Raw genomic sequence first — 24093 nt, 5'->3', positions numbered from 1 at the left:
TGTTCTTATTCAGATTTGAGAAAAGGAACTGGGCACAAGCTATATAATTACTACATAATTTGTATGGTGAAATTGTTAGAATACGAAATTTAATGTGCAAAATGAACAAGCATCACAATTTCAATCCCTAAAGTAAGTATATGTGCAACAAAAAAAATTGAATCTCTTTTGTCATGAGTTTCTATGTTGTTTCAGTTCATTTGTGAATGCATATTTTCTTTGGAAAGTATAAACAAAATTGCAAATTATTCAGACAAATCAAAACAGAGAGCTGTACTGATAAATCAAAAGAACGTGAAACATGAAAAAATGTCACCTTCCCAACCAGGATCCTAACACATAATTTTTCGAAAGTTGTTTTTGATTTGTCCGGAGCCAATTTAATATTTGATTTGGAGAAGATATGGAGGTGGTGTGTCAATTAGATGATGTTATTTTTCATTGTGGGTTAGAAAACAAACTCAAATTCATGTGCATTTTCATTGAAATTTTGAAAAAATTCGATTCACCGTTTCATTCGCAACATACACAGAAACTCAAACAAGAATTCAACAGTTCAAGTTTCACAGAAATTTTAACAATGTTTCAAACAGCAGCAACTCATCATTAAGTTCTACTGTTTTTGAGGGATCATTTCAATGGTTATAAAACATTCATTTCACTATGTGACCGATGTGCTGGACCCACTCAGTTGGAGATCAACAGATACATATTAAGTCTATTGCAGAGACTTCAAAAAACACCTTCATAATAAATACCATGTTTCAGAAACTCGGCTTACAATTAATTTGTCAGTGTTTAAAATTAAGATTGAACAGCGGGCACCATGAAAAACACTCAACATTATTGTTATCCATAGAATAAAATGGTTGAAAATTCCTACTTTTCATCAAAAGCAAATGCATAAATGTAGCTTTTCAAGAACAGCAGAAGTATTAAATTTCAGAGATTCATATGAACTCATCTGAAACAGAAAAACATAGTAAAGATGGATTAGTAATATATAAAACATTCCAATTCAGTATGAAAAATTGACTATACGTAAATTCTTCAGTTTTTCTGTTGAAAAATCAGTGAGACGAAAATTATTTACCTCATACTTGTCAACCGGGCCGAAACGGGCCTACACAGGCCGGCTCGTAACTCGCGTCAAAATGAATATTATGAGCTCAAAAATATACCAAAATGTAGATTTCTATGTCCGTGACCCTGCCGGGAAAAAGTGCCAAAAAACGCGAGAATGGCTAAAAAAGCCATTCTAGCCCGGATCGCGGCATGTTAGCGACTAGTCATCCGGCTCGTAATAGGTCAAGGACATAAAACTCGTCAAGATCTACGTTTTGGTATGTTTTTCCACTCATAATATTCATTTTGACGCGAGTTACGAGCCGGCCCGTGTCGGCCCGTTTCGGCCCGGTTGACAAGTATGACTTACTTTGTGGCAAAAGAAGAATTTACTAAAATAGTAATTGAGCTCTTTGATCGTTTTCTGGTGACTATTTCGGATCTTAGCCTAAAACGTTCCGTAATCAAATTTTATATTTCAGCACGATACCTTGGCTCGTTTGAAGGTTTGGAATTATTAAAATAGCGAATTTTGAAGGAAAAAACGTTTCCGTTTCGAACAGTTTGTTTTATTGGAACTACAAGCGAAAACTGTTATTCGTACCCATTTAATACTTTTTTTCAGACAAAACTCTATTTGATATGGCTATTTGATAAAGCAAACGTGTGATTTCAATGTGATTTTTCAATTAGGATCGTTTCTATTACTAAACGAAACTCATAGTAACACGTATTGAGGCTTGTCACAGTTTTTTTCATACTTGCAATCCGGGCCGATCCGGGCCGACAGTTTTTATGAAATAACTTTCTTCAAACAAATCGTATCGGGTGGATTAATAGCTCAAATGATAGATATTTGGACTTGTCACCAGACAAAATCAAAACAAACTTCGCAAAAAACCTATAGAGGCCCCGGGCCGGCTAAAACTGCTGTCGGCCCGGACACTGTTGGCCGGGGCTCATGCAGGTTTTTTGCGGAGTTTGTTTTGATTTTGTCTGATGACAGGTCCAAATATCTATCATATAGATCTGAAGCACTCGAAATCGTAATTTCATTGTTTCAGTTTTTCAAATTATCGAAAAATTATACTCAGAGTTACCAGCGCACTACAAAAATAACTGTTTTGTAGAATCGAAGACAGTGAACTGTGAATTTCAAGAAGTGTTCAAGTAAGACACGATTAAAACTCCGGAACATTACCAAAAAGATTGAAGATTAGAAATCACGATTATGAAACCGAAATCGTCTAAAAAGCTAGAATTCTGTTTCAAGTATTATGTGTTATTACAGTGATTTCTGATGATTTATTATGCGATGATTTATTATGCATCTCCTTTCTTGTTGAAAATCTCTCTGATGATGTAATGAATCATTAAATTTTGGACCAAAATATTGCGGCAGCACTCCTTTACCAGTGTCAAATGACGTTATTTTTGTAATGCGATATTGCCGGAATAAATATTTTCCGACTATTTTCAAAGGCCCGCGGAGTTTGTTATCTCCGACACGCTTACTCTTCATGAATCGTTCTGCAAACTGTGTCAGCGACAAATTCGCAGGGCTTTGAAAAATGTCGATACTTTTCCGTTCCGTTAATACTGCGATGGTCGAGTTTGAGGGAAATGCAGAACTAACAAGATTGAGAAACTAACAAGATTAAAAATCATGACTATGAAACCGAAATCGTCAAAAAATTATAAATCTGTTTCAAGTATTTTAGATTATTACAGTGTTCTGTTAACTATTGGTAAATGCTTATGCCATTTAAAAATTAAATTTTTTATAATCTCCTTGTTGAATTAAAATTTGTCTCAGAAGGCGACTGTTGCAGAGTTCTTATATTGGTTTTCAGAGGGAGGCATTGATTACTACAATAGTAAAATAGCAAAGCGGCAATCATGAAAAATTAATCTAAAAGTTGAATTTGTTACGGAAAACGCTTCCATTAAGAGACCACAAAATCGGCTAGGATGCGCATGAGTTTAACAAAATAACAAAAAAGTTTTCTATGCAGATCTCAGAGATGCTATCAAATCGAGTTTTTAACATTTGTTATGTTATTAAAACAAAAATACATAAATACTGTCGAAGTCAAACCTAATAAATAATAATTTCAGAATGGTATTCAGAATTAGTTTCTTATCATTTAAAGTTATGAAAATCTTGAAACAAGATAGTCTGTCTAGTTAAGATTTAATTCTCCACTGTTCTGAAACTGGTTTTGATAGAAAAACGAGTGATCGAAAAACTAACGAGTGCACGAAGGACTAACCAGTGTACGAGGAAAAACAGAGAAACTTATGCAGTTCCGTCGAGTGAGGACGAGAGACTTCAGAAATGAAGAAAAAGTCGACGGAGAAGACCGAATTGGACACAGAATTATATAATAGTAATCTATTAAAGTGATAAAGAGAGCGTGTTAACCTGAATTAAAAAATGAAGTTCTCTTGTACTAGTTCAACTTGTGGAACGTACTTTCCACAACAACGACACTCCACTCGAAATGCACTGAGTTTCGTGAATCTTTGGAAATCAAGTCACTGTCGAACTAAAAGAATAAAAATGTTCCACCCATTTGCTGTCTCAAAATTTTTCTTTCATTTTATTAGGTTGTCCCATAAGTTTTCGAACATTATTGAAATCAAATTTATTCAAAGCCAGAATATTACAAAAATCAAACATAGTGACCACCTTTATTCACGACTGTTTGCCATTTAGTAGGTAGAGATTCAATACCTTTCCGCCAAAACTCAGGCTGCTTCGAGTCAAAATACTTCTTCAACCATTTCTCGACCTCTGACTTTGTTTTGAAGTCCTGGCCTTCAAGGGATCGATGCATGTCGCTGAACAGATGGTAATCCGAAGGGGCGAGATCAGGGCTGTACGGAGGGTGAGCAAGGACTGTCCAGTGGAATGTAGCCAGGAGAGACTTGGTCGTCTTTGCGGTGTGTGGTCTTGCGTTGTCATGGAGGTAGTGGACTCTGTGACCGTGTAGAGGGGAGGTTTTCAGTTTGGACTTCACCTTTTGTAATTGAGAAGAATAGTAGTCGGCGGTGATAGTTTTCCCCTCGGGAAGCAGTTCCCAATAATGCACTCCGTACATTGAATGGATATTCACTTCTAACCACTTCTCATAGCTTCCAACTGTACGTTTTTGAAGCTAGTTCACAATTTACATATTGTTAGTAATGACTTTTTAAAGTGACTAGGCATATAGACACCTAGAAACATAATAATACAGTGTAGTCCTTGCGATATTAATTTTCAAGTTTTTGTTCACTTCTGATCTGGGTCAACTTCCTATTTAGGCATTTTCACGGGTTTTAACGGTTTTTTTTGTTGGTACTTTGTTCTTTCAATTCATTGACTTCCTGTTTTAACGATATATCAAATATTAAACCTTGCCATTCATATTAATTTTCGGTTTATCCCAAATTCATAACATGTTCATGCAGTAACACTGAGATTTTTGATGTTATTCTCCTAGCCACCCAATTTCTTCTAGGGACGCTTCAACCACAAAGTTTCTGTCAATATCAATTAGCTCTACATGTGTATTGGAAAACAGGATCTTTGAGATAGCTGACACTTTTTGTGTCTCATTTTCGTATTATCTCCGTCAGAAAGTGGTATAAATTTTGATCTGATCGAACCGCTATCAGAGAAGGTGAGAAAAAACTGGTAGCAATTCAGTGTATAGAAACAGAAAAAAAATTGTATGTTCAAGAAATAATCTGTTTCTATTTGTTAATTTCCTTCGTAAATTTTGAATGTTTTACTTCTAGTCGTGTCTGTTTTTTCACTCTATAAAAAATAAATCAGATTTCAAATCATTAAAATTTCAACAATTTTCCGATAAACCCCGCAGTAAAATTTAGATCTCTGATACAATTCTTCTAGCTGATCAAACTTGTCTCAATAGAGGCCCCGACCTCAACTGTCAATATCAATTAGCTATATGTACCATACCAGAAAACAAGATTCTGATCTCTGTGATAATGGAAACTTTTTGTGGGCGACCATCTTTGTATCTCCGTCAAGGAAAATGGGTATATTTCGGTCTAAATGATCTGTCACCAGAGAGACAGGTGAAATAAATAAGAAAACAACAAAAATAGGTACATCGATAGAAAAAATCTAACGATTTCAATAAAAACTCCACATATATGAAATTTCCTATTTTTTCATTTATTTATAACCAAGATTACACGATTACTGGACTGATCGAAGAGAGCAACGAAAAGTTGTAACTTTTTTCTAATCTGGAAAACAGAAAACGGAAAAAAAATTTTCACGGTAGACGCGAAAATGAAACAAATTTGAAAAATTTTGTAGCTGCCAATTTTTCCAACGCGAGCGAATCCGGGATCATAATGTTCACGATTCTAAAAATGCATAAGAACTTTGAAACAGAAGAAATTGAAAAACTCTTGCAGAACAATTTTTCCCCGTTTTTAATTCAGCGTATTACCAGTACAATGTTTTACAATTACTATCACCACATCCATTTTTGAAATTTTTTTCTGAAATCGGCCACATCATCCGGTCTAATAATAAATTCACCAATCTTGGACTACACCAAAATTCGTTCGAAGTTTGAAAAATTGTTGAAACATGATTTTTGAAGGAAAAATGCTGCCGTTTCAAACAATTGTTTTTCAAGTAGAAATTGTTGTTCGTCTATTGCTTGTTCATTTGAATTGATACTCAATTGCTTGGTATTACTGTCGAAAAATAAAGTTTCGACAAGGATTTTCAAAAAAAAATTCGCGGGCTGGAACACGCAAGCGTAAATTTGTGGGCGGAGCTTAAACTGCAAGCTTAATTAAGCGGCGCGGTTCTAATTTCAGTTGTTTTTTCCTAATTAAGAACGGCGCCGCTTGCAGTTTAAGCTCCGCCCATAACTTTATGCGCTTGCGTGTTCCAGCGCGCGAAATTTTTTTTGAAAATCCTTGTCGAAACTTTATTTTTTCGACAGTAAACTGAGAGTTGAGATGCAACTTGATCACTACCGGGTATTCAAGATTAAAACTGGAAGCATATCTCGTAGCAATGAATGAAAAAGTTTTTTTTAATTTTGAAAATTCTCAAATTGGAGTTTCGAAGCAGTATCAGATTACCTATATATCTAAAGCGCTCGAAAAAAAATTATGATCTCAGTTTCACCAAGTTCAAAAAATTCTTATCGGAAAAAATTTTTTGTTAAATGTTTTGTTAATCCGTCTCCATGAATGGTTTTCAGTCGAGAAAATAATGATTCTGAATTCTGCAAAAAAAAAAGTATTTTCAAATTGTACACTATTTCTGCAAAAGTGTGAATGAATACTGGTTTTTTAACTTCAGTCGATGTTTTGTATGTTTCTTTTGTATCGTAAAAAAAAGAATTTCAGAAAAAGTTGGCATTAAAAAACAGTACACAATTATCAACCCGCACCCTTAAACAATAATGATGAAACAAGAACTATTGTAAAATAAATGGTCAAAGTATGTTCATAACATCAAAGTAGTGATCGCTTTCATTGAAGCAACGAAACCGCGTTATCATAAAAATTGCGATATTGTAAAATCTGGAAAGGCAGTATGCCAGAGGTGTAGTTTTTTTAGACTCTATTTAAAAATGTACTCACATAAAAAAGGGAGATACAAATCTGTCTGGAAGCTAGTCTACATACGATTCAAGATTAACATATGCACCCTACTAATTACTCGTTTATTGTATCACAGAAACAGCATTTTTCAGTAATTCAGATTATTTACTAAAGTTACAACTGTAACGCTTCTCAAAACTTGTAGTGGAAAACTTGATGTTCTTATTCAGATTTGAGGAAAGGAACTAGACAAATAGTTTACAGTACGGAAGTTAATGGACAAAATGAGCAATTTGGAACGAAGAAAGTAGCAATATGCGCTTTAAAAAAAAGTTTGAATTAATTTTTCATTAATTCAAACATGAGTTTCCAAAGGTTGTGTTGTTTGAGTTCGCCTGTAAATGTATGTGTTCATTCGAAACTATTTTCAAAATCAGCAAATTCAAACCAATCTGATTATGTATTAGAAATACAATTTCAGATGCAATGACAAATAATGAACAAATTGAAGCGGAAAAATGTTCTGTAACTGCACGTAAGGTTTTGATGTCTATAGGATTATATGCCAATATTTTTTTAAGACGTTGCGGTGTCATGGAGACGGGGGCCGACCAACTGAGATCCCTGTTTAAGAAATAAATTGAGACTAATGAGAGTTGAGAGGAAGGTAGTAAATGGAAGAGACAATTTTTCATTGTGGAATGGAAAACACACTTGAATTAACAAACTCATTGAAATTTTTTGAAATTTTGATCAACCGTTTCATCCGCAACTTATACACGCGCAGTTTCCACAATAATAATATTGTTCCTAATCGAGTCACGCAGTTATATTTTTACATCGTCACTGAAACTTAAAAATGCCTTCAAAAATGAAACCAAAAATTATTGAAAAATTCTCAGAAAGCGTTACAATGTTTCAAACAGCAGTTAATATATTGCTTCGACTTGTTTCATATTATCCTTTGAATAGACGAAAAACTCTGAAATAAAGTTTCATCGTAAAATAAAGATTCATGGTGAACAAAATACAAAAACCGAATTACTTTTTTTCTGAAAGCTCAAAAGGTTTTGCGTAATTAGTTTGTCTGGAGTCTCCAATTGATTTATACAAAGTTAATTGCATGTTACGAAGGTTCAAAACATTAACTTGAACTCTCAAATGTGATTGAAAAATATAGGTTTCTTCATAATTACTCATCATCAAGTTTATGTGTAGTTGATGGATCATTTCAATGGTTATAAAACAATCGTTTCACTATTAGACCTATATGCTAGTCTAATTCATTTAGAGATCAACAGATACATAATGTGTCTGTTGCAAAGCCTTCAAAAAACCACTTTATCATAAATACCATGTTTCGGAAACCCGCTTACAATTTGTTTTTCAGTTTTTAAAATGGCGATTGAACACCATGAAGAACACTCAACATTGTTGTTACACCTTGTATTCAACCTTGTTATCAAAAGCAAATCCACACATTCATATTTATAGCGGTTCAGGAACAGCAGAAGTATTAAATTCCAGTGATTCATATGAACTCATCTGAAACACAAAAATACACGGCAAAGATGGATTAGTAATAAACAGAACCTTCCGTGACCAGACCAGCTTAAAAATTGAAATATTTTCAGTTTTATAAAATGGACTAAGAGTTACTTGAAAATATTCGCGAATCTCAATGTAATGGAGTTATTCAGGTCGTGTAAAAATGTATTTAAATACACTTTTTCCTTATTCACGACTGGTGAAAAATGTATTTTTTATACATATTTTTCTCCCATTTTTCTACATTTCTCCCCAATTTTTTGACAGTTTTTCTACATACGCATGTCGAAAAATGCAAAAAGGGGGAAAAAGGCAGTTAGACCAACGGTAAACTGATTTGTAAAAAATAGTTTCTCGACTCGTGAATAAGAAAAAAATGTATTAAAATACATTTTTACATGACCTGAATAACCACATAACCAACTTGTTTCTATTTAAGCGTGCAATCTTTTTTTTGTTTTCTAATCGATTTGATTCTTATAATTAATTCAAATGTGTATCTTGTTTTTCATACATATTTACTTCCTATTTTAAACATGTGGCAGTCAAAGAAATGCATACATAAATAGGTATGTTGTTAGTTTCAAGAAACATTAGAAAAAAACCAATAATAATACACTCACCGTGGAACATATCAAAACTATACATAATTGACTAACTTATTTTGTTCGCAAAACAGAAAACATCAGGAAGAATTTCCTAAAATAGTAATCGAGCCAACCTTACTTATCTATACACGTAGATGTTGATCTGTGAAGAGCTCTATTAACACTTTAAAAAAAAATAGAAAGCTTCAACTTTATTAAATTCTAAAAACAGATTTTTGAAGAAAAAACATTTTCCGTTTCAAACAGTTTGTTTGATTAGAACAACAAGCGAAAACTGTTATTCTTTTATAGGAACTTCATTTCATCAGGCTATCAATAGTTTTGATAAAGCAAACAAGCGAGTGATTTCACTGTAATTTTTCAATTAGGATCGTGACTTTTGCTTGGTACTAAACCAAACACATAGCGACATATAGAGAAGATTGTCACTTGTTTTATATTTATTATGCAACTTTGAATACTATACCCCAAAATTTCTCAAAAATTTCCGCCAGATTACAGTTCTGAAGAACTTGAAACCACTTTCATTGTTTCAGTTACACAAATTAAAGAAAAATTCGGAACAATTAACTTACCTAATTATAATTGTTTTGTTAAAACGGAGAGAGTGAACAGTGAATTTCAGGAAATTTTCAAGTAATACATATTAGAAGATAGTCGTCTCTGAATCAAACCAAAAAATTAAAGATTAGAAATCGTGTTGTCAGTTTGACGCTTCTGGCATGCAACCTGCCAACTTTGTGGCCCTATAATTCCGGGTCACACCGATTTTCCCCACAAAATCCCCCGACATTATAGTTCCAACTATTCTTGTCATTTATCTCTCTTCCTATACTTCTTTTCCCCTTTTTTGTTCCACTCAAAACGGTCAATTCTACCGAATTCTACTAATTTATTGCCACGCCTCATTATTTAAACGGCGCGCGCTTTTGTCTACAGTATCCCGTTCGTCGCGAGACTTACTAGGGAAGGCCTCGGGGTGACCGTGGAGTTATGGGTCGTGACCTATATCGTTGGAAAGCTGAGAAAACGCTGATTCCAAATATATATTCAGTTTTTGCCCTCGAGGCCTGGTATTCGAGAAAAACGAGGTCAAAGTTTGAACCACTGACAAGTCATTACCTTACCGACGTGTTAAAAATATCGGCAGCGTGGCGCAGGTGGTAGTGAGGCGGTGTGGCATGAGCTCATTTCTTACACAGGTAAAGCGCGATGGATCCATTGTGGGTCCATATGCGTCCATATCGAATATGGATCCACATAGGATCCCTAATGGGTCCACATTTAAAACGCGGATCGCGCGCGGATGGAATATGGATAGGGAGGATGTCGGTCGTCCTCGAATTTCCGTGGATCGCGCGTGGATCCATATAGGATCCATATTCCATCCACGCCTGATCTGACTTTCCAACGATAATCCGATATTCCGCTTTGCGTGTTGTTTATAATAAATTGAGGCGAATTATTTTTTAGGAGTTTGCCGAAATTTTCTCCGTTTTCCAGAGTTTTCACCAATTTTTTGACAGTTTTTGTTGAAAATAAATTATGGTTCACTGAATAAAAAATAATTAAGCTATTGCCGAAACAAATTTCTGTTATTTTTCACCAAAACTCGGTAATGTCATTGGGAATTTTTTTTGGAAATTTATGGTTATTTTCATGAGAAAAATTAAAGGTTTCCACTATTTTTCTTTTCGGAACGACATGATAAAATACATTTGCAGGTGGAATAAAAGGTAATTTGGTAAGTGTCTGTCGTTCCGAAAAGAAAAAACGGGACTTTTACTCTGTAGAAGTGTTCTTCTTTCCGGGTATTATTTGAACTCATTTTGTGTAAACTTGATTTTAAAAACCTACGGACTATTTTGGCAACTGAAAAACAAAAATTGAATAGTATACTGAAATTACATAAAAGTGAAACCATAATTTGTTTTTGATGAAAAGTGAGTGGAAACGGAGAAAAATTTGTAGACGAACAGAGGTGAACGAGAACGGAAAACGGAACTTGAAAAAAACAATAGATAGAACACAATACACAACTTAAAAAACTTATAGTAGCAAAAGAATAAGTCTCTAGTATGCGAAACAGCCACAATATGTGGTGGTATGAACCCAATCGAATCAAGGAAACCACGGATCGCGCGTGGGTGCTAAATGGATGCCGGCCCGCGCGTGGATCCATATGGATCCATAATGGATCCATCTGAGATACCCACACCATCCGCGCGCCATCCGCGTTTCATCAATAATGGATCCATCGCGCTTTACCTGTGTAGGAAGGGTGTGGGTTCGGTCCCGGCTACGCGAATTTTTTTTCGCATTTTTTGTAATGAACTTTTATGATTCTCTGACCAAGTCTGTCTCACTTTTTCAAGATTTGGATAATGTTTTATTGATTTTCAAGTAAAAATAACAAAATTTTGAAACAATTTATTTTTCAAAAATTTTCAAAAATTTGTCCATCATTTGATGGTCGAAAAGTGATGAAGTACTCGGAAATTTTTTTTCGTCTTTTTTGTTTCAAATGGCTTATATTCACATGAAAATCAATAAAACATTATCCAAATCTTGAAAAAGTGAGACAGACTTGGTCAGATAATCATAAAAGTTCATTACAAAAAATGCAAAAAAAAAATTCGCGTAGCCGGGACCGAACCCACACCCTTCCTCATGCCACACCGCCTCACTACCACCTGCGCCACGCTGCCGATATTTTCAACACGTCGGTAAGGTAATGACTTGTCAGTGGTTCAAACTTTGACCTCGTTTTTCTCGAATACTAGGCCTCGAGGGCAAAAACTGAATATATATTTGGAATCAGCGTTTTCTCAGTTTTCCAACGATATAGGTCACGACCCATAACTCCACGGTCACCCCGAGGCCTTCCCTAGTTAGATGTGCAGGCAACCCACAGCCTTTTTTAGGCCAACGCGCGTTGCCCGAGGGGATCGTCTCGCCACCGCACTTCTACTACTTTTCACGCCACGTTGCGGTCCGTTGGTGACGGATTTTTCCCCTTATTTTTCCCTTTATTTATCCCCCTTTATCTGTTCTCCTTCCCCTCTTTTTTCCCCTATAAACCTTCTACAAAAACTCTACGAAACTCTACGTAACAGGTTTTACCTGACAGGAAGGAGAACCGAAAGGTTTCCTCGCATCCCACAAGGGAGCGGGGTTTTACTCCTACACATTTTGCTCCACAATTCCTGTCGACGGATTTTTCCCTTTCTCTTGTCCCTATCTTTCTCTTAATAAACGGGTCATTGAGAAACTGTGTACTGTTTTGTCAATTGCATAGCTTATCCGAAGGTTCTGCGGAACCGGTTCTCATACGGCGCATACAGGGAGTCTCCCTGGGTTATGATCGTGTCCTGGCCTTCGACTGGACCTACAGGCATTGTCAACAAATCGGGACTATGAAACCGAATTCGTCAAAAAATTATGAACCTGTTTCAAGTGTTTTAGATTATCAGAGTCTCTTCTGCTAGTTGCTCGTGAAGTCAAATTTTCCCCAAAATATTACGGTAGCACTCGTTTCAGATGTGCACGGCCTCCTGCAGAGGCCCTCTCAAAATACTGCGCGCAGTGCATTGAGAGGGCCTCCGCTGGAGGCCGTGGATGTGTCAAATGATGTTATTTTTGTAGTGCGATATTGTAGGAAAAAATTTTCCGACATTTTTCAAAGGCCCGCAAAATTTGTGATACCTACCTAACAAGATTAAATTTATGAGTTGGAAAACTAAATAGTCAAAAATATTTTGAATCTGTTTCAAGTATTTTAGATTATTACAGTGTTCTGTATTGGTAAATGCTTATTCCATTTGAAATTTAGGTTTTTTCATAATTCTCTTTGTTAAATTGAAATTTTACCGGTTATGTAATAAATCCTCGTATGCCATTTTTTCATAAGATTACGGTTGCAGAGTTCTTATATTGGTTTTCAGAGGGACACATTAATTACTACAGCTATGCACGTCTGGAATAGCAAAAGCAATCATGAAAGATTAATCTAAAGTTGAATTTATTACGGAAAAGGCTTCCATGAAGAGGCCACAAAAATGGCAATTGTGTGTACTACGAGTTCAACAAAACTTCAAACATAAGGTGACCGAATTTCAGCAATCAAACGAGACACGCCAGAAATCGTTCGAAACACGACAAAATAAACGAAAAAGAAATCTTGAAAGAATTGGTATACCAAAGTTTAAAACTTATGTAATACTCATTCCTCATTTCAGAGAATGTTTTTAGACTCTTTAAAACAGTAACTTTCAGTAATTGAAACGTTTTTCAGTAAACTCATACAAAATCGTTTTTTAAAAAACTGTGAACCTCCTAATAGCAAACATCATTACTAGAATTTTCATTGAAGGCACATTTATGAAAATCTTGAAACAAGATAGTCTGTCTAGTTAAGACTTGTCCGGTGTTTCACCGGAATGTTCTGTCATGTCGTGGTCTTTTTATAAAAAGACTTATTTAAATTTCCCTCCCGAAGTCCACAAACACTCAAAACACGCAAACGAGAAGCTTGGCGCAATCTTGGTGCCTTGGCGCTTTTTTGGTGCAAGAGTAAAGTCATCAGAGAGAAGGCGTGCCTTTCAGTTTTTGTGGCTGTAGCAACGGTGTGTACCGTTGTGAAGCTGTTTTATTTGTTTTTCTTACCTCTGCTTGGGTAATTGACCCATATTGTGTTGTTTTACTTGATTTGAGTGCATTTTAGCCAGTTGTGCTGGGAATAAATTGTGTATTCCGCAAAAAGTGCGTTTGGTGTGGTTTCTTGCGCGTTTCAGATTGAATTGATATCAAAACCACGTTTTGATATAAATTATCTTGATTTCTCGTTGTTTCTCTCTTGATTTCGTGTGTTTCTCGTCGTTTTAGCTAATAAGTGGTGCAAGTTCTCTCGAGAATTTGTATTTCTTATTTACTTGGGGGCCGAAGCCAAAAGTTTTCGTGTCGCAAGACCGAAAAGTAACCTTTTCGTTCTGAAAGTGAGAATTGTATCACTAGATATTGTTTTGCTCTGTAATAATCGAATCCTTTTCGTGATAATCACGAATTGACAGAGACCTATCGATTTTTACATCAAAACAAAAAGAAAACTCGATTCCTTTTCGTGTAATCACGAATTGACAGAGATCATCGATTTTTCAACAGAAAAGTTCTGAAAAGTGCCAAAAACGCAAACAATTGCGCAAATTTCGCAATTTAAAAGCGAAAAGAGTTAATTTTATCGTGTCGGTGATACATTTCATCGCGAATCTCTCACATTTTCTAATAATAGTGAGAAAAGTATAAGAAAAGTATAAAAACTTTTCAAAATAGATAATATAAAAAATCGTTTTATCGTTTTATCGTCAATAATTCAGTAATTGCCGTGTTTTATCCGTATTTCTCGTTAGTGACGGTGAAAAACTGAAAGTAATAAAACATTTTCCAGCGTCAAAATATGACACTGCCGGTCGAAGAGCCGCCGGAGGAGGTGTTGACGGATCCGACTGCGGACGGACAGGAGAATGGCACTGAAAAGGTTGTCGTCGGAAACAAAGAGGACAAAAGAGTGCCGGAGCCAATGGAAGTAGAGGAGAATGTGAGTCTTAGTGTTATGAAAAAAACTCGGGAAATGTTCCTGAAATTAGCTAAAGAAGACACAGGTAAAATGCTAAAAACCTATGCAAAAGCTAATGCCAGTACACATGAGAGCATCATGAAGCCATTCATTGATCTCATTGTGTCGACATTTCAAACATTAGACGCTAAAGAAGAAGACTGTGAAGAATTGGCAAAAGAGAATAAAGAATTGGAAAAAGAAAATGAAGAAGTGATAAATAAGAATGAAATCTTGCAGGGTCTGCTGGATGAAATGCAGGACAGAGATCTCGGTGGAACATCAAACAGCAAACAGGCACAGGAATATCAGATGGTGAGCATGCTTGCATCGGAAGGGATTAACACCCTGGAAGATCTTGAAGAAGTTTTTGGAAACACAGAAAAACTTCAAAAACTGATAAAAATGCAAAATGATGTTTACCAGGCGAGCCAGCAGAAAGTCCAGCAAATGGAGGCGGAAATAAAGAAATTAAAGAAGGCTCTAAAGGATTCGGAGAGCCGAGTGAAGTCGTATAAAGGGACTCAAGCTGAAAAAGAGGAGCAGACGCGATTTATTGAGTTAAATCAAAAGTCAAATTCATTCTCGAGGATCGGTGAGTGTACGTCGTGCATGAGTCTGAAAGAAATGAATTCTCAGATCAAGGAAAACGCATCCCAGCCAACGAAATCCACCGGAACTACAACGCTTACGTCAGGTATGCCACAAAAAGTGCAAAAACGCACAGTGCAAGAGCAAACACATACAGACAAAGAGCTTGAAGAGGTTATTGAGGCAGCGCGTGGGCAGATGGACAGTGAGTCTGACTCGGAGAGAGCGGATGAGACTATAGGGAATGGTAGATATTATACCAACTGGGATACGGGAAAACAGAAAGAAATGTCTCCAGTAGAGATGATGAACAAAATGTTGGTCCAACAAAATCTGCCGGAACCTCCGAAATTCTCAGCCGAAGAAAATTCGATTAAATTAGAAAGCTTTCGAAAATCGTTCGCATTAAAGTTTGAGTCATTCTCAGATGAAAATCAAATCATCTTGCTTGAGACAAAGTACCTCAGTGGTAGGGCTCTGCGTATTTTCCGAGGACTCCCAGAACATGAGAAAAAGTCAATAAATGGTGTAATGCAGGCAATGGCGATCAGGTTGAGAATTTCACCAGAAGACGAAACGAGACGAGCAAAAAGCCGATGGGAGAGTCTGAGAAAGAAACCAGAACAAAACATCGAAGATTTTTGCCTCTCTATCGATGAACTAGCTCGAGTGGCATTCAAGAGAGTTAATGCTTCTGAACTTTCGTCGTTCAAAACAGCAAAATTGCTTGATGCAATCGCTGAGAACGAAACGTTGTCGTGTCTTATTGACAATCGGTTGTTGGGAATGCCAGAAAGAGACCATTATGATACGTGTCGGATGTTAGCAACTCGTTATGAGCAGGGAATCAGGGACAGAAACTTGAGAAACAAGAGTCAGAACAGTGAGAAGAAAAAGAGTCCGTCGCCTCAAAGTAGTAATACATCGTCTGCGAATAATACGTCCGTGCAAAGCAATCCCAATGGGCAGAGAACCAATACATATTCACAAAACAGAAACAATTTCACAAACAAGACAGACAATGCAGGAAGCCCAATAAATCAGAATTGGCGTCAAAGAACGGGCGAGAATTCTGATAACAATGGGAAGACAAAAGGGTTTATAGAGTGTAGTGAGTGCAAGCTAGTTGGGTGTCATGATCCGAAATGTTCGAAAGCCCCAGGGAATGCAAAGACGTACAGTAGACCGGTGGTCACGTGTTACCGGTGTCAAGAACAAGGACATATTGCGACGTATTGCACGAAGCAAAGTCAAAACAAAGTGAATGACAATCCGGTGAAAGAAAACACGGTTAATTCGGTAGAGGATAAACAAGTGTTGACTATTCCTAGTGATGCGCCTAAAACGGAGGGTAACACAATGGAAAAACCGTTGATCAAAGTTGAGAAAGGGCGTATTGGAAACACTGAAGTTGATCTAATGCTTGATTCGGGTGCATGCATATCGATAATTCCTCAGAAAATATGGAAGAAGATTGTAGGTGAGAATGGAGAAGAGTGGGTGAAAAAAGTGAAGGAAGAAAAGCCAGAACTTGCTCAAGTTTTCACAGCCAATAACCAACCACTCAAACTATTGTGCACTGTGGAGGTTGAAACTTCGATGCAAACAAGAACAAGACTCATAAAATATTACATTGCCGCCATTGACAGAGAAAATATTATTCTCGGGATGGACCAATTTAATAAGCTGGGAGTAGAAGTTCGCATTGAAGAACAACCAAGGGCGGTGAAGATATGTAAAGACATTCGGCTAACTCCAAGTTCTTCAAGAGTAGTCCAGGTTTCTGTCGAAGGGGTTGTGCAAGAAGGGAAAGATCATTGCTTGATCACTCCCATTCAGGAGTGTATTGCGCCATCAGTTTGTCAAGTGGAGGCTAATGGTAGAGCTCTTGTTACCATTTCCAACTTTGGCACAAAGCCAGTATTGTTGAGAAAAGGACAAACAATTGCATTAGGGGAAGTGGATGGTTTTGAAGTAATGCAAGGGAAGGCTGAAAACTTGGAATTTCTGAATGAGCATCTGGAGGAGACAGGGTTTCTGAATGAGTCGGCCGAGATTGTGTGCAGTGTCGTACAGAATGAGCCTGATGACAAAAGATGGAAAACGTTATGCGAACATCTGAAAAGACAGGAAAGCAGCTCTGAAAGTGAAACAGAAGTCTGGAATGTCATTCAGAGTTTTCAGAACATTTTTGCGATTGAAGATAGTGAGTTGGGGCGCACAAATGCTACTATGTGTGAGATCGAGTTGTTGGATGGTGCTGAGCCAATTCGGCAAAAGCCCAGACCAATTCCGCTAGCCATTCGTCCGGAAATTAAAAAGATTTGGCTCTACCGTCCGATCGAGGTTCTTTGAAATTATCGAGGTCCTTTGAAATTATCGAGGTCCTTTGAAAATAACGAGGTCCTTTGAAATTATCGAGGTCCTTTGAAAATATCAAGGGCCTTTGAAAATATCGAGGTCCTTTGAAAATATCGAGGTCCCTTCAAAGTACAGGGGTCCTTTGAAAATTGGGAGTACTTTTCTCGCAAACAGCGAATATTGTTTGAATTTTTGTATTTTTTATTGTTTTTTTATAACAGTTTTCCAATTATTATCGTTTATAAGTTTTATGAATATATATATAACATTGTGATACAAACGACGTTACTACGTTATCATGCGTGCATTCAGGCTCCTCCTACATAGTAAATATTGTAGGGCGTTTCCAAATGGAGCAGTCATTGTCGCATTCTTCTCCCTGCAGCAAGCGCTACAGTCGACATGAAGAGTTTTTTGATACTAATTGTTTTGTTGGGACTGTATGGAGAAGTGTCGTGCCGCTACAAGAGCCGCCACTTTCACTCGAGGCAATCGAAGAAGTTCAGCAATGTAGAGGTGAGTTCAATAGGTCAATTTCGGTATATCAAAAGTTCGTGAATTATTTTGTAGAGGGTATTTCATGGAACTGATATTGTCAATCCGAATGCCCCAGATACCAAATACAACGACGCTATCGAAGATCCATCAGTTGGAATCGTCGTCTCAATAGAGTTGTATATACACGAAAGGTAACTGGTTAGAAATTTTCTCCCTGTAATTCATTTTTTCACAGATTGGACATATTTTTCCACGCCAAAAAAACACAAGCTTCCAAGGAGGTTATCCCGCTTCACATATCGATCCGTCCCAACGAGGATGTAAGTAACACAATAATTTACCAGTTTAAATTTTCAAAGTTCAGGCTATTGTCTTCAATTCCCTAATCAGGGACAAGTGGGATCATGAAGAAAGAAGAAGGCTTCCTTTTGAAATTCAATCTTTGGTTTTGATCGATGTGAAATTCGATTATACTGGTTTTTTGGTAAGATAAATCTGAAGTACGCAGCGGAGTCCTTCGCTGTTTTTGTCGGATTTTCGATCCAATCAGCTGCGATGTACAATACTTTTTGGAGCGGAATACGGAGACCTTCGAAAAATGAGTTTTCTCTGAAAGGAAGTAATAATGTTAATAAAACAACAAAAGTATCACCTGATCGATACTTTACTGGACATCCCGTCGCTTTTGCATGTTGAGCAGCGCCAGACTAGCATATCATTTTTTTACTGGAATCCTTGACCAGAGACATGTACTGGCTACACCAGTCCTGTTCACACTCGCGTTCGTTTGCGAGCAATCCATACCTGGAATAAAAAATTGAAAAATATTTTGCGAGACATAATGAATAGTGTGATAATTAAACTCACGTCGCCACAAACTCAAGGGCTTTCTCTGTAGTTGTTGGATGATCCATTTCTCCGATGTACTCTTCTAAGTTTCTAGTAGTCAACTCCGCTAGATTGAGAAGACTGTTTGGTCCTGTGACCAAACTTGGGTCTACAATTGTAACTCTCGACTTCTGAACTCTTTTCCATCTGTAATAAAAGCAAAGACTTTCTACAAAACGGTTTACAAAGCAGATAAAATTACCTGGAAAGAGTTCCATTGCTCCACTCTACAGTAAGCAATTGATGCGGAAGAAGAAAAATCAGAATGAAACAGAAAATCATTTTGCCTTCACAATGATTTTTCACCCGCTGTGCCAGCGCTTTTATACTTGATCACCATCTGCTATGAATCGAAAATTTAACATCTGCTTCATTCTTTCGCTGTTGCATTTTGCCGTTTGACCATCTGCCACTCCCAGCGACCATCTGGCCCGTTTCATTCAAATTGATGATTGAATGTTTGAAATTAATGATTTCAGTACAGAAGATGTAATAACGAAATTCAACTCAAAAAAAAAAAACTGTGTACAGAAAAAAATTTTGCAAATAACATTCAAAGGACCTCGATATTTTCAAAGGACCCCTGTACTTTGAAGGGACCTCGATATTTTCAAAGGACCTCGATATTTTCAAAGGCCCTTGATATTTTCAAAGGACCTCGATAATTTCAAAGGACCTCGTTATTTTCAAAGGACCTCGATAATTTCAAAGGACCTCGATAATTTCAAAGAACCTCGATAATTTCAAAGAACCTCGATCGGACGGTAGAGCCAAATTTACTTCAATGCAGTTTGATCTTCAAAACTTGAAAATCAAAAAGAGCGCAACAGAACTACTTCTCTTATACAATCTTATAATCGGCGCCTCATATTTTCCTAGTCTTGAGACCCATGTCAGGTTAAGTTCCTCCTCCCGTCGCCCAATGTCTCTTATCTGTATAAATCCTATGTAATTGCTCTAATTTTTTCTCAACTGTAATACCTATTTGGAATGCCTTAACTATTAATGTCCCCCATTTCCTTCGCCCATCGGAATTCAAGTCTCTTCTTGTGAATAATATTGCACGATTCTGATTTTTTTTTCTTTCTTTATTCTCCTTCCCCCTTGCCCAACACCTATTTTTTTTAATTCCTTATTTCCCGGTTTCCTTTCTCAGGTTTAGTCTCGTGAGGGACTTTACCTGACCTCCAGTGACTTTTTCTGTATATTTAAATAGTTAAATAAATATCAAATAAATATCAACAGAAATTCAACAGTCCGACTTGAGACTTGGCGCAACTATTTTGGGCTGATTTCAATTAAGGTTGACTCAAAACAGGACAAAAATAAGATGTGCTCATAACATTATCTAATGAAATTCAATTCTCACCAACAGAGATCACATCATTGTTTATGAGAAGATCCTTAAACTTCCCATGAATATTTGACGGCAAAGAAACAGTAGAAATGTAATTTTCGCGACACTGGACTAATTTTGAAAAACTGAGCTTGTTTTTTTACTGTTTTGAAACTGCGAATTTTTAATAAAACGTAAATAAAACATAAATTCAATTTATCTGATTTTCCTTTCCGTTTCATGCTACGGAAAAGGCAAAGCGATCCCGAGAAAGTAATGGAAACTCGGCTCAATAGGCAAAGAATGGTCCCTACCGCAAAGAATGGTCCTTCAAAATTGATACGAAAAACTTTTCACCATTCTCTTAGGCTTAGGTTTCTTAGAAATTGGTGAGAAAATTGACAAAACCGGTTATTAATCGTATTTGTCAACTTTTTCCCAATTTTTAAGAAACCTAACCCTAAGAGAATGGTGAAAAGTTTTTCGTATCAATTTTGAGGGACCATTCTTTGCGGTAGGGTCCATTCAATTCGGAAACTTGTGTCACCCAAAATTTTGAGACCATTTTTTGCGGTTGGGACCATTCTTTGCGGTAGGGACCATTCAATTCTTTGGGACCGTTCTTTTATTTTTTGGGACCGTTCTTTGCCAATTGAGCCGGAAACTCTGTAGGGATGCAGTGGAATTCAAAATAAATTAGATTGAGCACGTATCTATTGTCTCTTTGTACAATAATACACTTCAGAAACAGTAAGTAAGTTCTAAATTTCAGCTGAATATCAAATAAAAAACTATTTCCTTTCCCCACCATCATGTCTTCCCCCGTTAATTTTTCTTATCCTGGTTGTTGAATTAGAGGTAGAGGCTTTGCCAATTAAAATAATTCATTACCTGTATCGAATAAGATTCCATACGCGATTTCAATAAAAATTTCTTCAAGTGCTCACCTCTATTAAACTGTATTCGATATGTGCAAAACCAAGCGCGTCATGAGTTTCTATATCAGACAAATATAACTTTTTTATACACATGCACGATAAACGCACGAATATTGGTAAATTGTAACTCGAAAAAAACAAATTCAGATAGTGTATTAAAATTTTTTTCAGAATCATTGAATTGCCCAACGTTCAATTCTTTTACTGTCGAAAACAGGGAAAAGTAGCAAAATTTATGGAATCATCATAACAGAATTTAGCAACTAAATTTCAAACAAGAGTGAAACACGTTCTCTGTTGCATGTTGGCAGTCTCCTGGTCCCCGAACCAGGGTCCTGTCCCACGACAAACGTGGATTTTTTACTGCAAAAAGCGAGGATTCGGGTTTATCCATTATTATTCGTGACCTTTTCCTGTTGTTGTATTTTATTCATTTTACCAAGTTTCAATGTCGTCGTGTGTGGATATCCTATTACTTCTCAATTATTTTTATCTGGATACATTGTTGTCGACTCTATAACCTAAACTATTCGAAAAAGCAGGTGACGGATATAATCTTCTCAATACGTTTTCAGATTTAATCGTGAATTTATGGATATTTGACAGTTTTTGAATTTAAGCACTGCTGAGACAAAGGCTTTTTACAAAAGGTTAGTTGTTAGAAAACCTTTCTCGTAACTAAATGTTCTATTTCAGAAGTCTTACAATGGTAAATTCACTGTTGGCTAGACGGAAGTATATTCAGAGGTCTACAAGAGTATTTCTGTGAAAAGCCCCATGATTCCCAACGTCTTTCTACTTGGTCTTCTCTAAATTTCCCCACATCCATTTCGTGAAACCAGAATGTGGATCCACATTTTATAGTTCACGCCTATAACTTTTCTAGTTTTTCTCAATTTCCCCATTCTGGATGCGAGCATCCAGAATGGGAATCCACGATTAGTTCACGGTTTTGTTTTGTTCACGTTTCAATTTTTGTGTTTTTTATATTTCCCCAGATTTCCTCCCCGCATCCAATCTGTGATTTTGTGATTGAACGTTTTTTTTTTCACGTGAATAAACTGATTTTGTAAACATTGTTTTTTATTTTGGGGATGACTGGTTTTAGAGTTTCAGCATTAACCTGATTTTATTATCTGATTCCCGCAAAACTCTTGGTCTCTTTAAAATCTTCAAAGCATGTGGAAATTCAGCAATATTTCTCATATTTATTGAATTTCAATCACCGCCTTGAAATGGTTGGGAATCCACAGATTAATTGAAAAAAATGGGAGTTCTTGTTTAAAAGATAAAATTTTCAAATTCGCCTTGTCTTATATGCTCCAATGATGAATGTTGCTCAGAATTTTCTGAAGTATCATAATCTAAAATAAAAAAATATGACTTCAGTCCTCCTTTAATTATGTTTTCTTCTTGTTTCAGCGGTCTTTCAAATAATAAACCTTGCCATTCATATTAATTTTGGCTTAATCCAAATTTATAACATGTACATGCAGTAACATTTAGATCTTTCATATCATTCTCCTAGCCACCCAATTTCTTCTAGGGACGCTTCAACCTGACAGTTTCTGTCTATACCAATTAGTTCAGTATATCGGAAAGCAATCTCTGTGAGAGCTGACACTTTTGTGTCTTTTTTCCGTCTTATCTCCGTTAGAAAATTGTATAAATTTTGATCTGATCGATCCGCCATCAGAGAAACCAAAAGTATTAGAATGAGTTTAACAATCCGTCTCAATTAACTTTAAAAACCACAAAACTATTTCAGAATGATGGAAAACATGATTGTATTTTGGAACTCAAAAACCGGAATTACCGAAAAAATTCTGATTCGAAATTATCATAAACCATTTTCATCTTTTCAATGTACTGTGACATAAACTTAATTTCAGAAGAAGCTTTAAAAAAGTATTTCACTTATATAATGAGCCCAGAATAACTTTAAGAAACGCAAAACTATTTCAGAATCATGAGAAACATTATAGTAATTAAAAAAAACATTAGTAGTAGCTTAAAAACCAGAATTACAGAAAAAATTCAGAAGAAGCTTTAAAAAAGTAGTTCGCTTGTTTTCTCAGCATCGTTCGGTAAAAAAACTAACAACTTTTTCCGTTTATAGAAACAGAAAGCAATTATCTGTTCAACAAAATAATCTGTTTCTATTAGTTTATTTCATTCGTTGGTTAAATATTTTTTTACTCGGTCGAGCCCTGAATTTATTATTGTTCTCTGTTTTTACTCCCTATAACTTAAGAAATCAGATTTCAACTCATTGAATTACGAAATTTTCCGATAAACCCCGCAGTAAAATTTAGATCTCTGATACAATTCTTCTAGCTGATCAACCCTTTTCCTATGTAGGCCCCGACCTCGTCTGTCAATATCAATTAGCTCTAGGTACCGTACCGAGAAAACAAGATTCTGATCTCTGTGTTAATGGAAACTTTTTGTGGGCAATTATCTTTTTATCTCCGTCAAGGAAAATGTGTACATTTCGGTCAAAATGATATGTCTCAAAAATTGAGAACTCATACACTTTCCTTGAAACAATAAAATCGAGATACGAAAAAATAAATATACTGTTACACTGCCAACTGAACTTATTTTAAATTTGCCCAACTTTGTTTTAGTGTGAGGTGAAAGTGAAAAGGTATCAAAAATTCATATTCGATTAAATCTAATAGTTAGTCAGAAACATTTTACAACAGAAGATTTATAAATTAGTTTTGGATCGATTGAATATTTAAAAGTTGTGAAAAAATAAAATTAACACACTCAGTAAAGAAAAATAATTGTTTCTGAATATGAAAACAATGAAAAACAGACAATTTAATAATTACTGGTTTCTTATCCATAAAAACAATTGAATGAGCAAAAGGTGTTGCTACGAACAGAGTTATTTCAAGCACAAAACGATAAAAAAGGTTTTTATAGCAATTTACAAATAAGAACTTCGAAATTTCAATATAAATGTGTTTTTATTAAATCTCCGTTTACATCCAACTTTTGAAACACCAAACAGAATAATTCAACAATATTCATCCAGCAAGTTGCAGAGTT

General features: G+C 36.0%; 2 protein-coding genes across 2 annotated transcripts; one reads left to right on the top strand and one right to left on the bottom strand.

The window, feature by feature from the left end:
• Positions 1-17775: 17775 nt before the first annotated feature.
• GCK72_012474 (uncharacterized protein) lies at positions 17776-18364 on the top strand (the record flags this gene model as incomplete). Its single annotated transcript, XM_053729142.1, has 4 exons — positions 17776-17889; positions 17944-18062; positions 18107-18191; positions 18236-18364. The coding sequence occupies 4 exons, from the start codon at positions 17776-17778 to the stop codon at positions 18362-18364; spliced, it is 447 nt and encodes a 148-aa protein (XP_053583914.1).
• Positions 18365-18578: 214 nt separating this feature from the next.
• On the bottom strand, positions 18579-19041 carry GCK72_012473 (uncharacterized protein; the record flags this gene model as incomplete). Its single annotated transcript, XM_053729141.1, has 3 exons — positions 18579-18675; positions 18739-18906; positions 18962-19041. The coding sequence occupies 3 exons, from the start codon at positions 19039-19041 to the stop codon at positions 18579-18581; spliced, it is 345 nt and encodes a 114-aa protein (XP_053583913.1).
• Positions 19042-24093: the final 5052 nt, after the last annotated feature.

This window comes from Caenorhabditis remanei, chromosome IV (genome assembly GCF_010183535.1).
Source record: "Caenorhabditis remanei strain PX506 chromosome IV, whole genome shotgun sequence".
Taxonomy (NCBI): Eukaryota; Metazoa; Nematoda; class Chromadorea; order Rhabditida; family Rhabditidae; genus Caenorhabditis; species Caenorhabditis remanei.
This window is presented reverse-complemented; position numbering and strand designations above follow the sequence as displayed.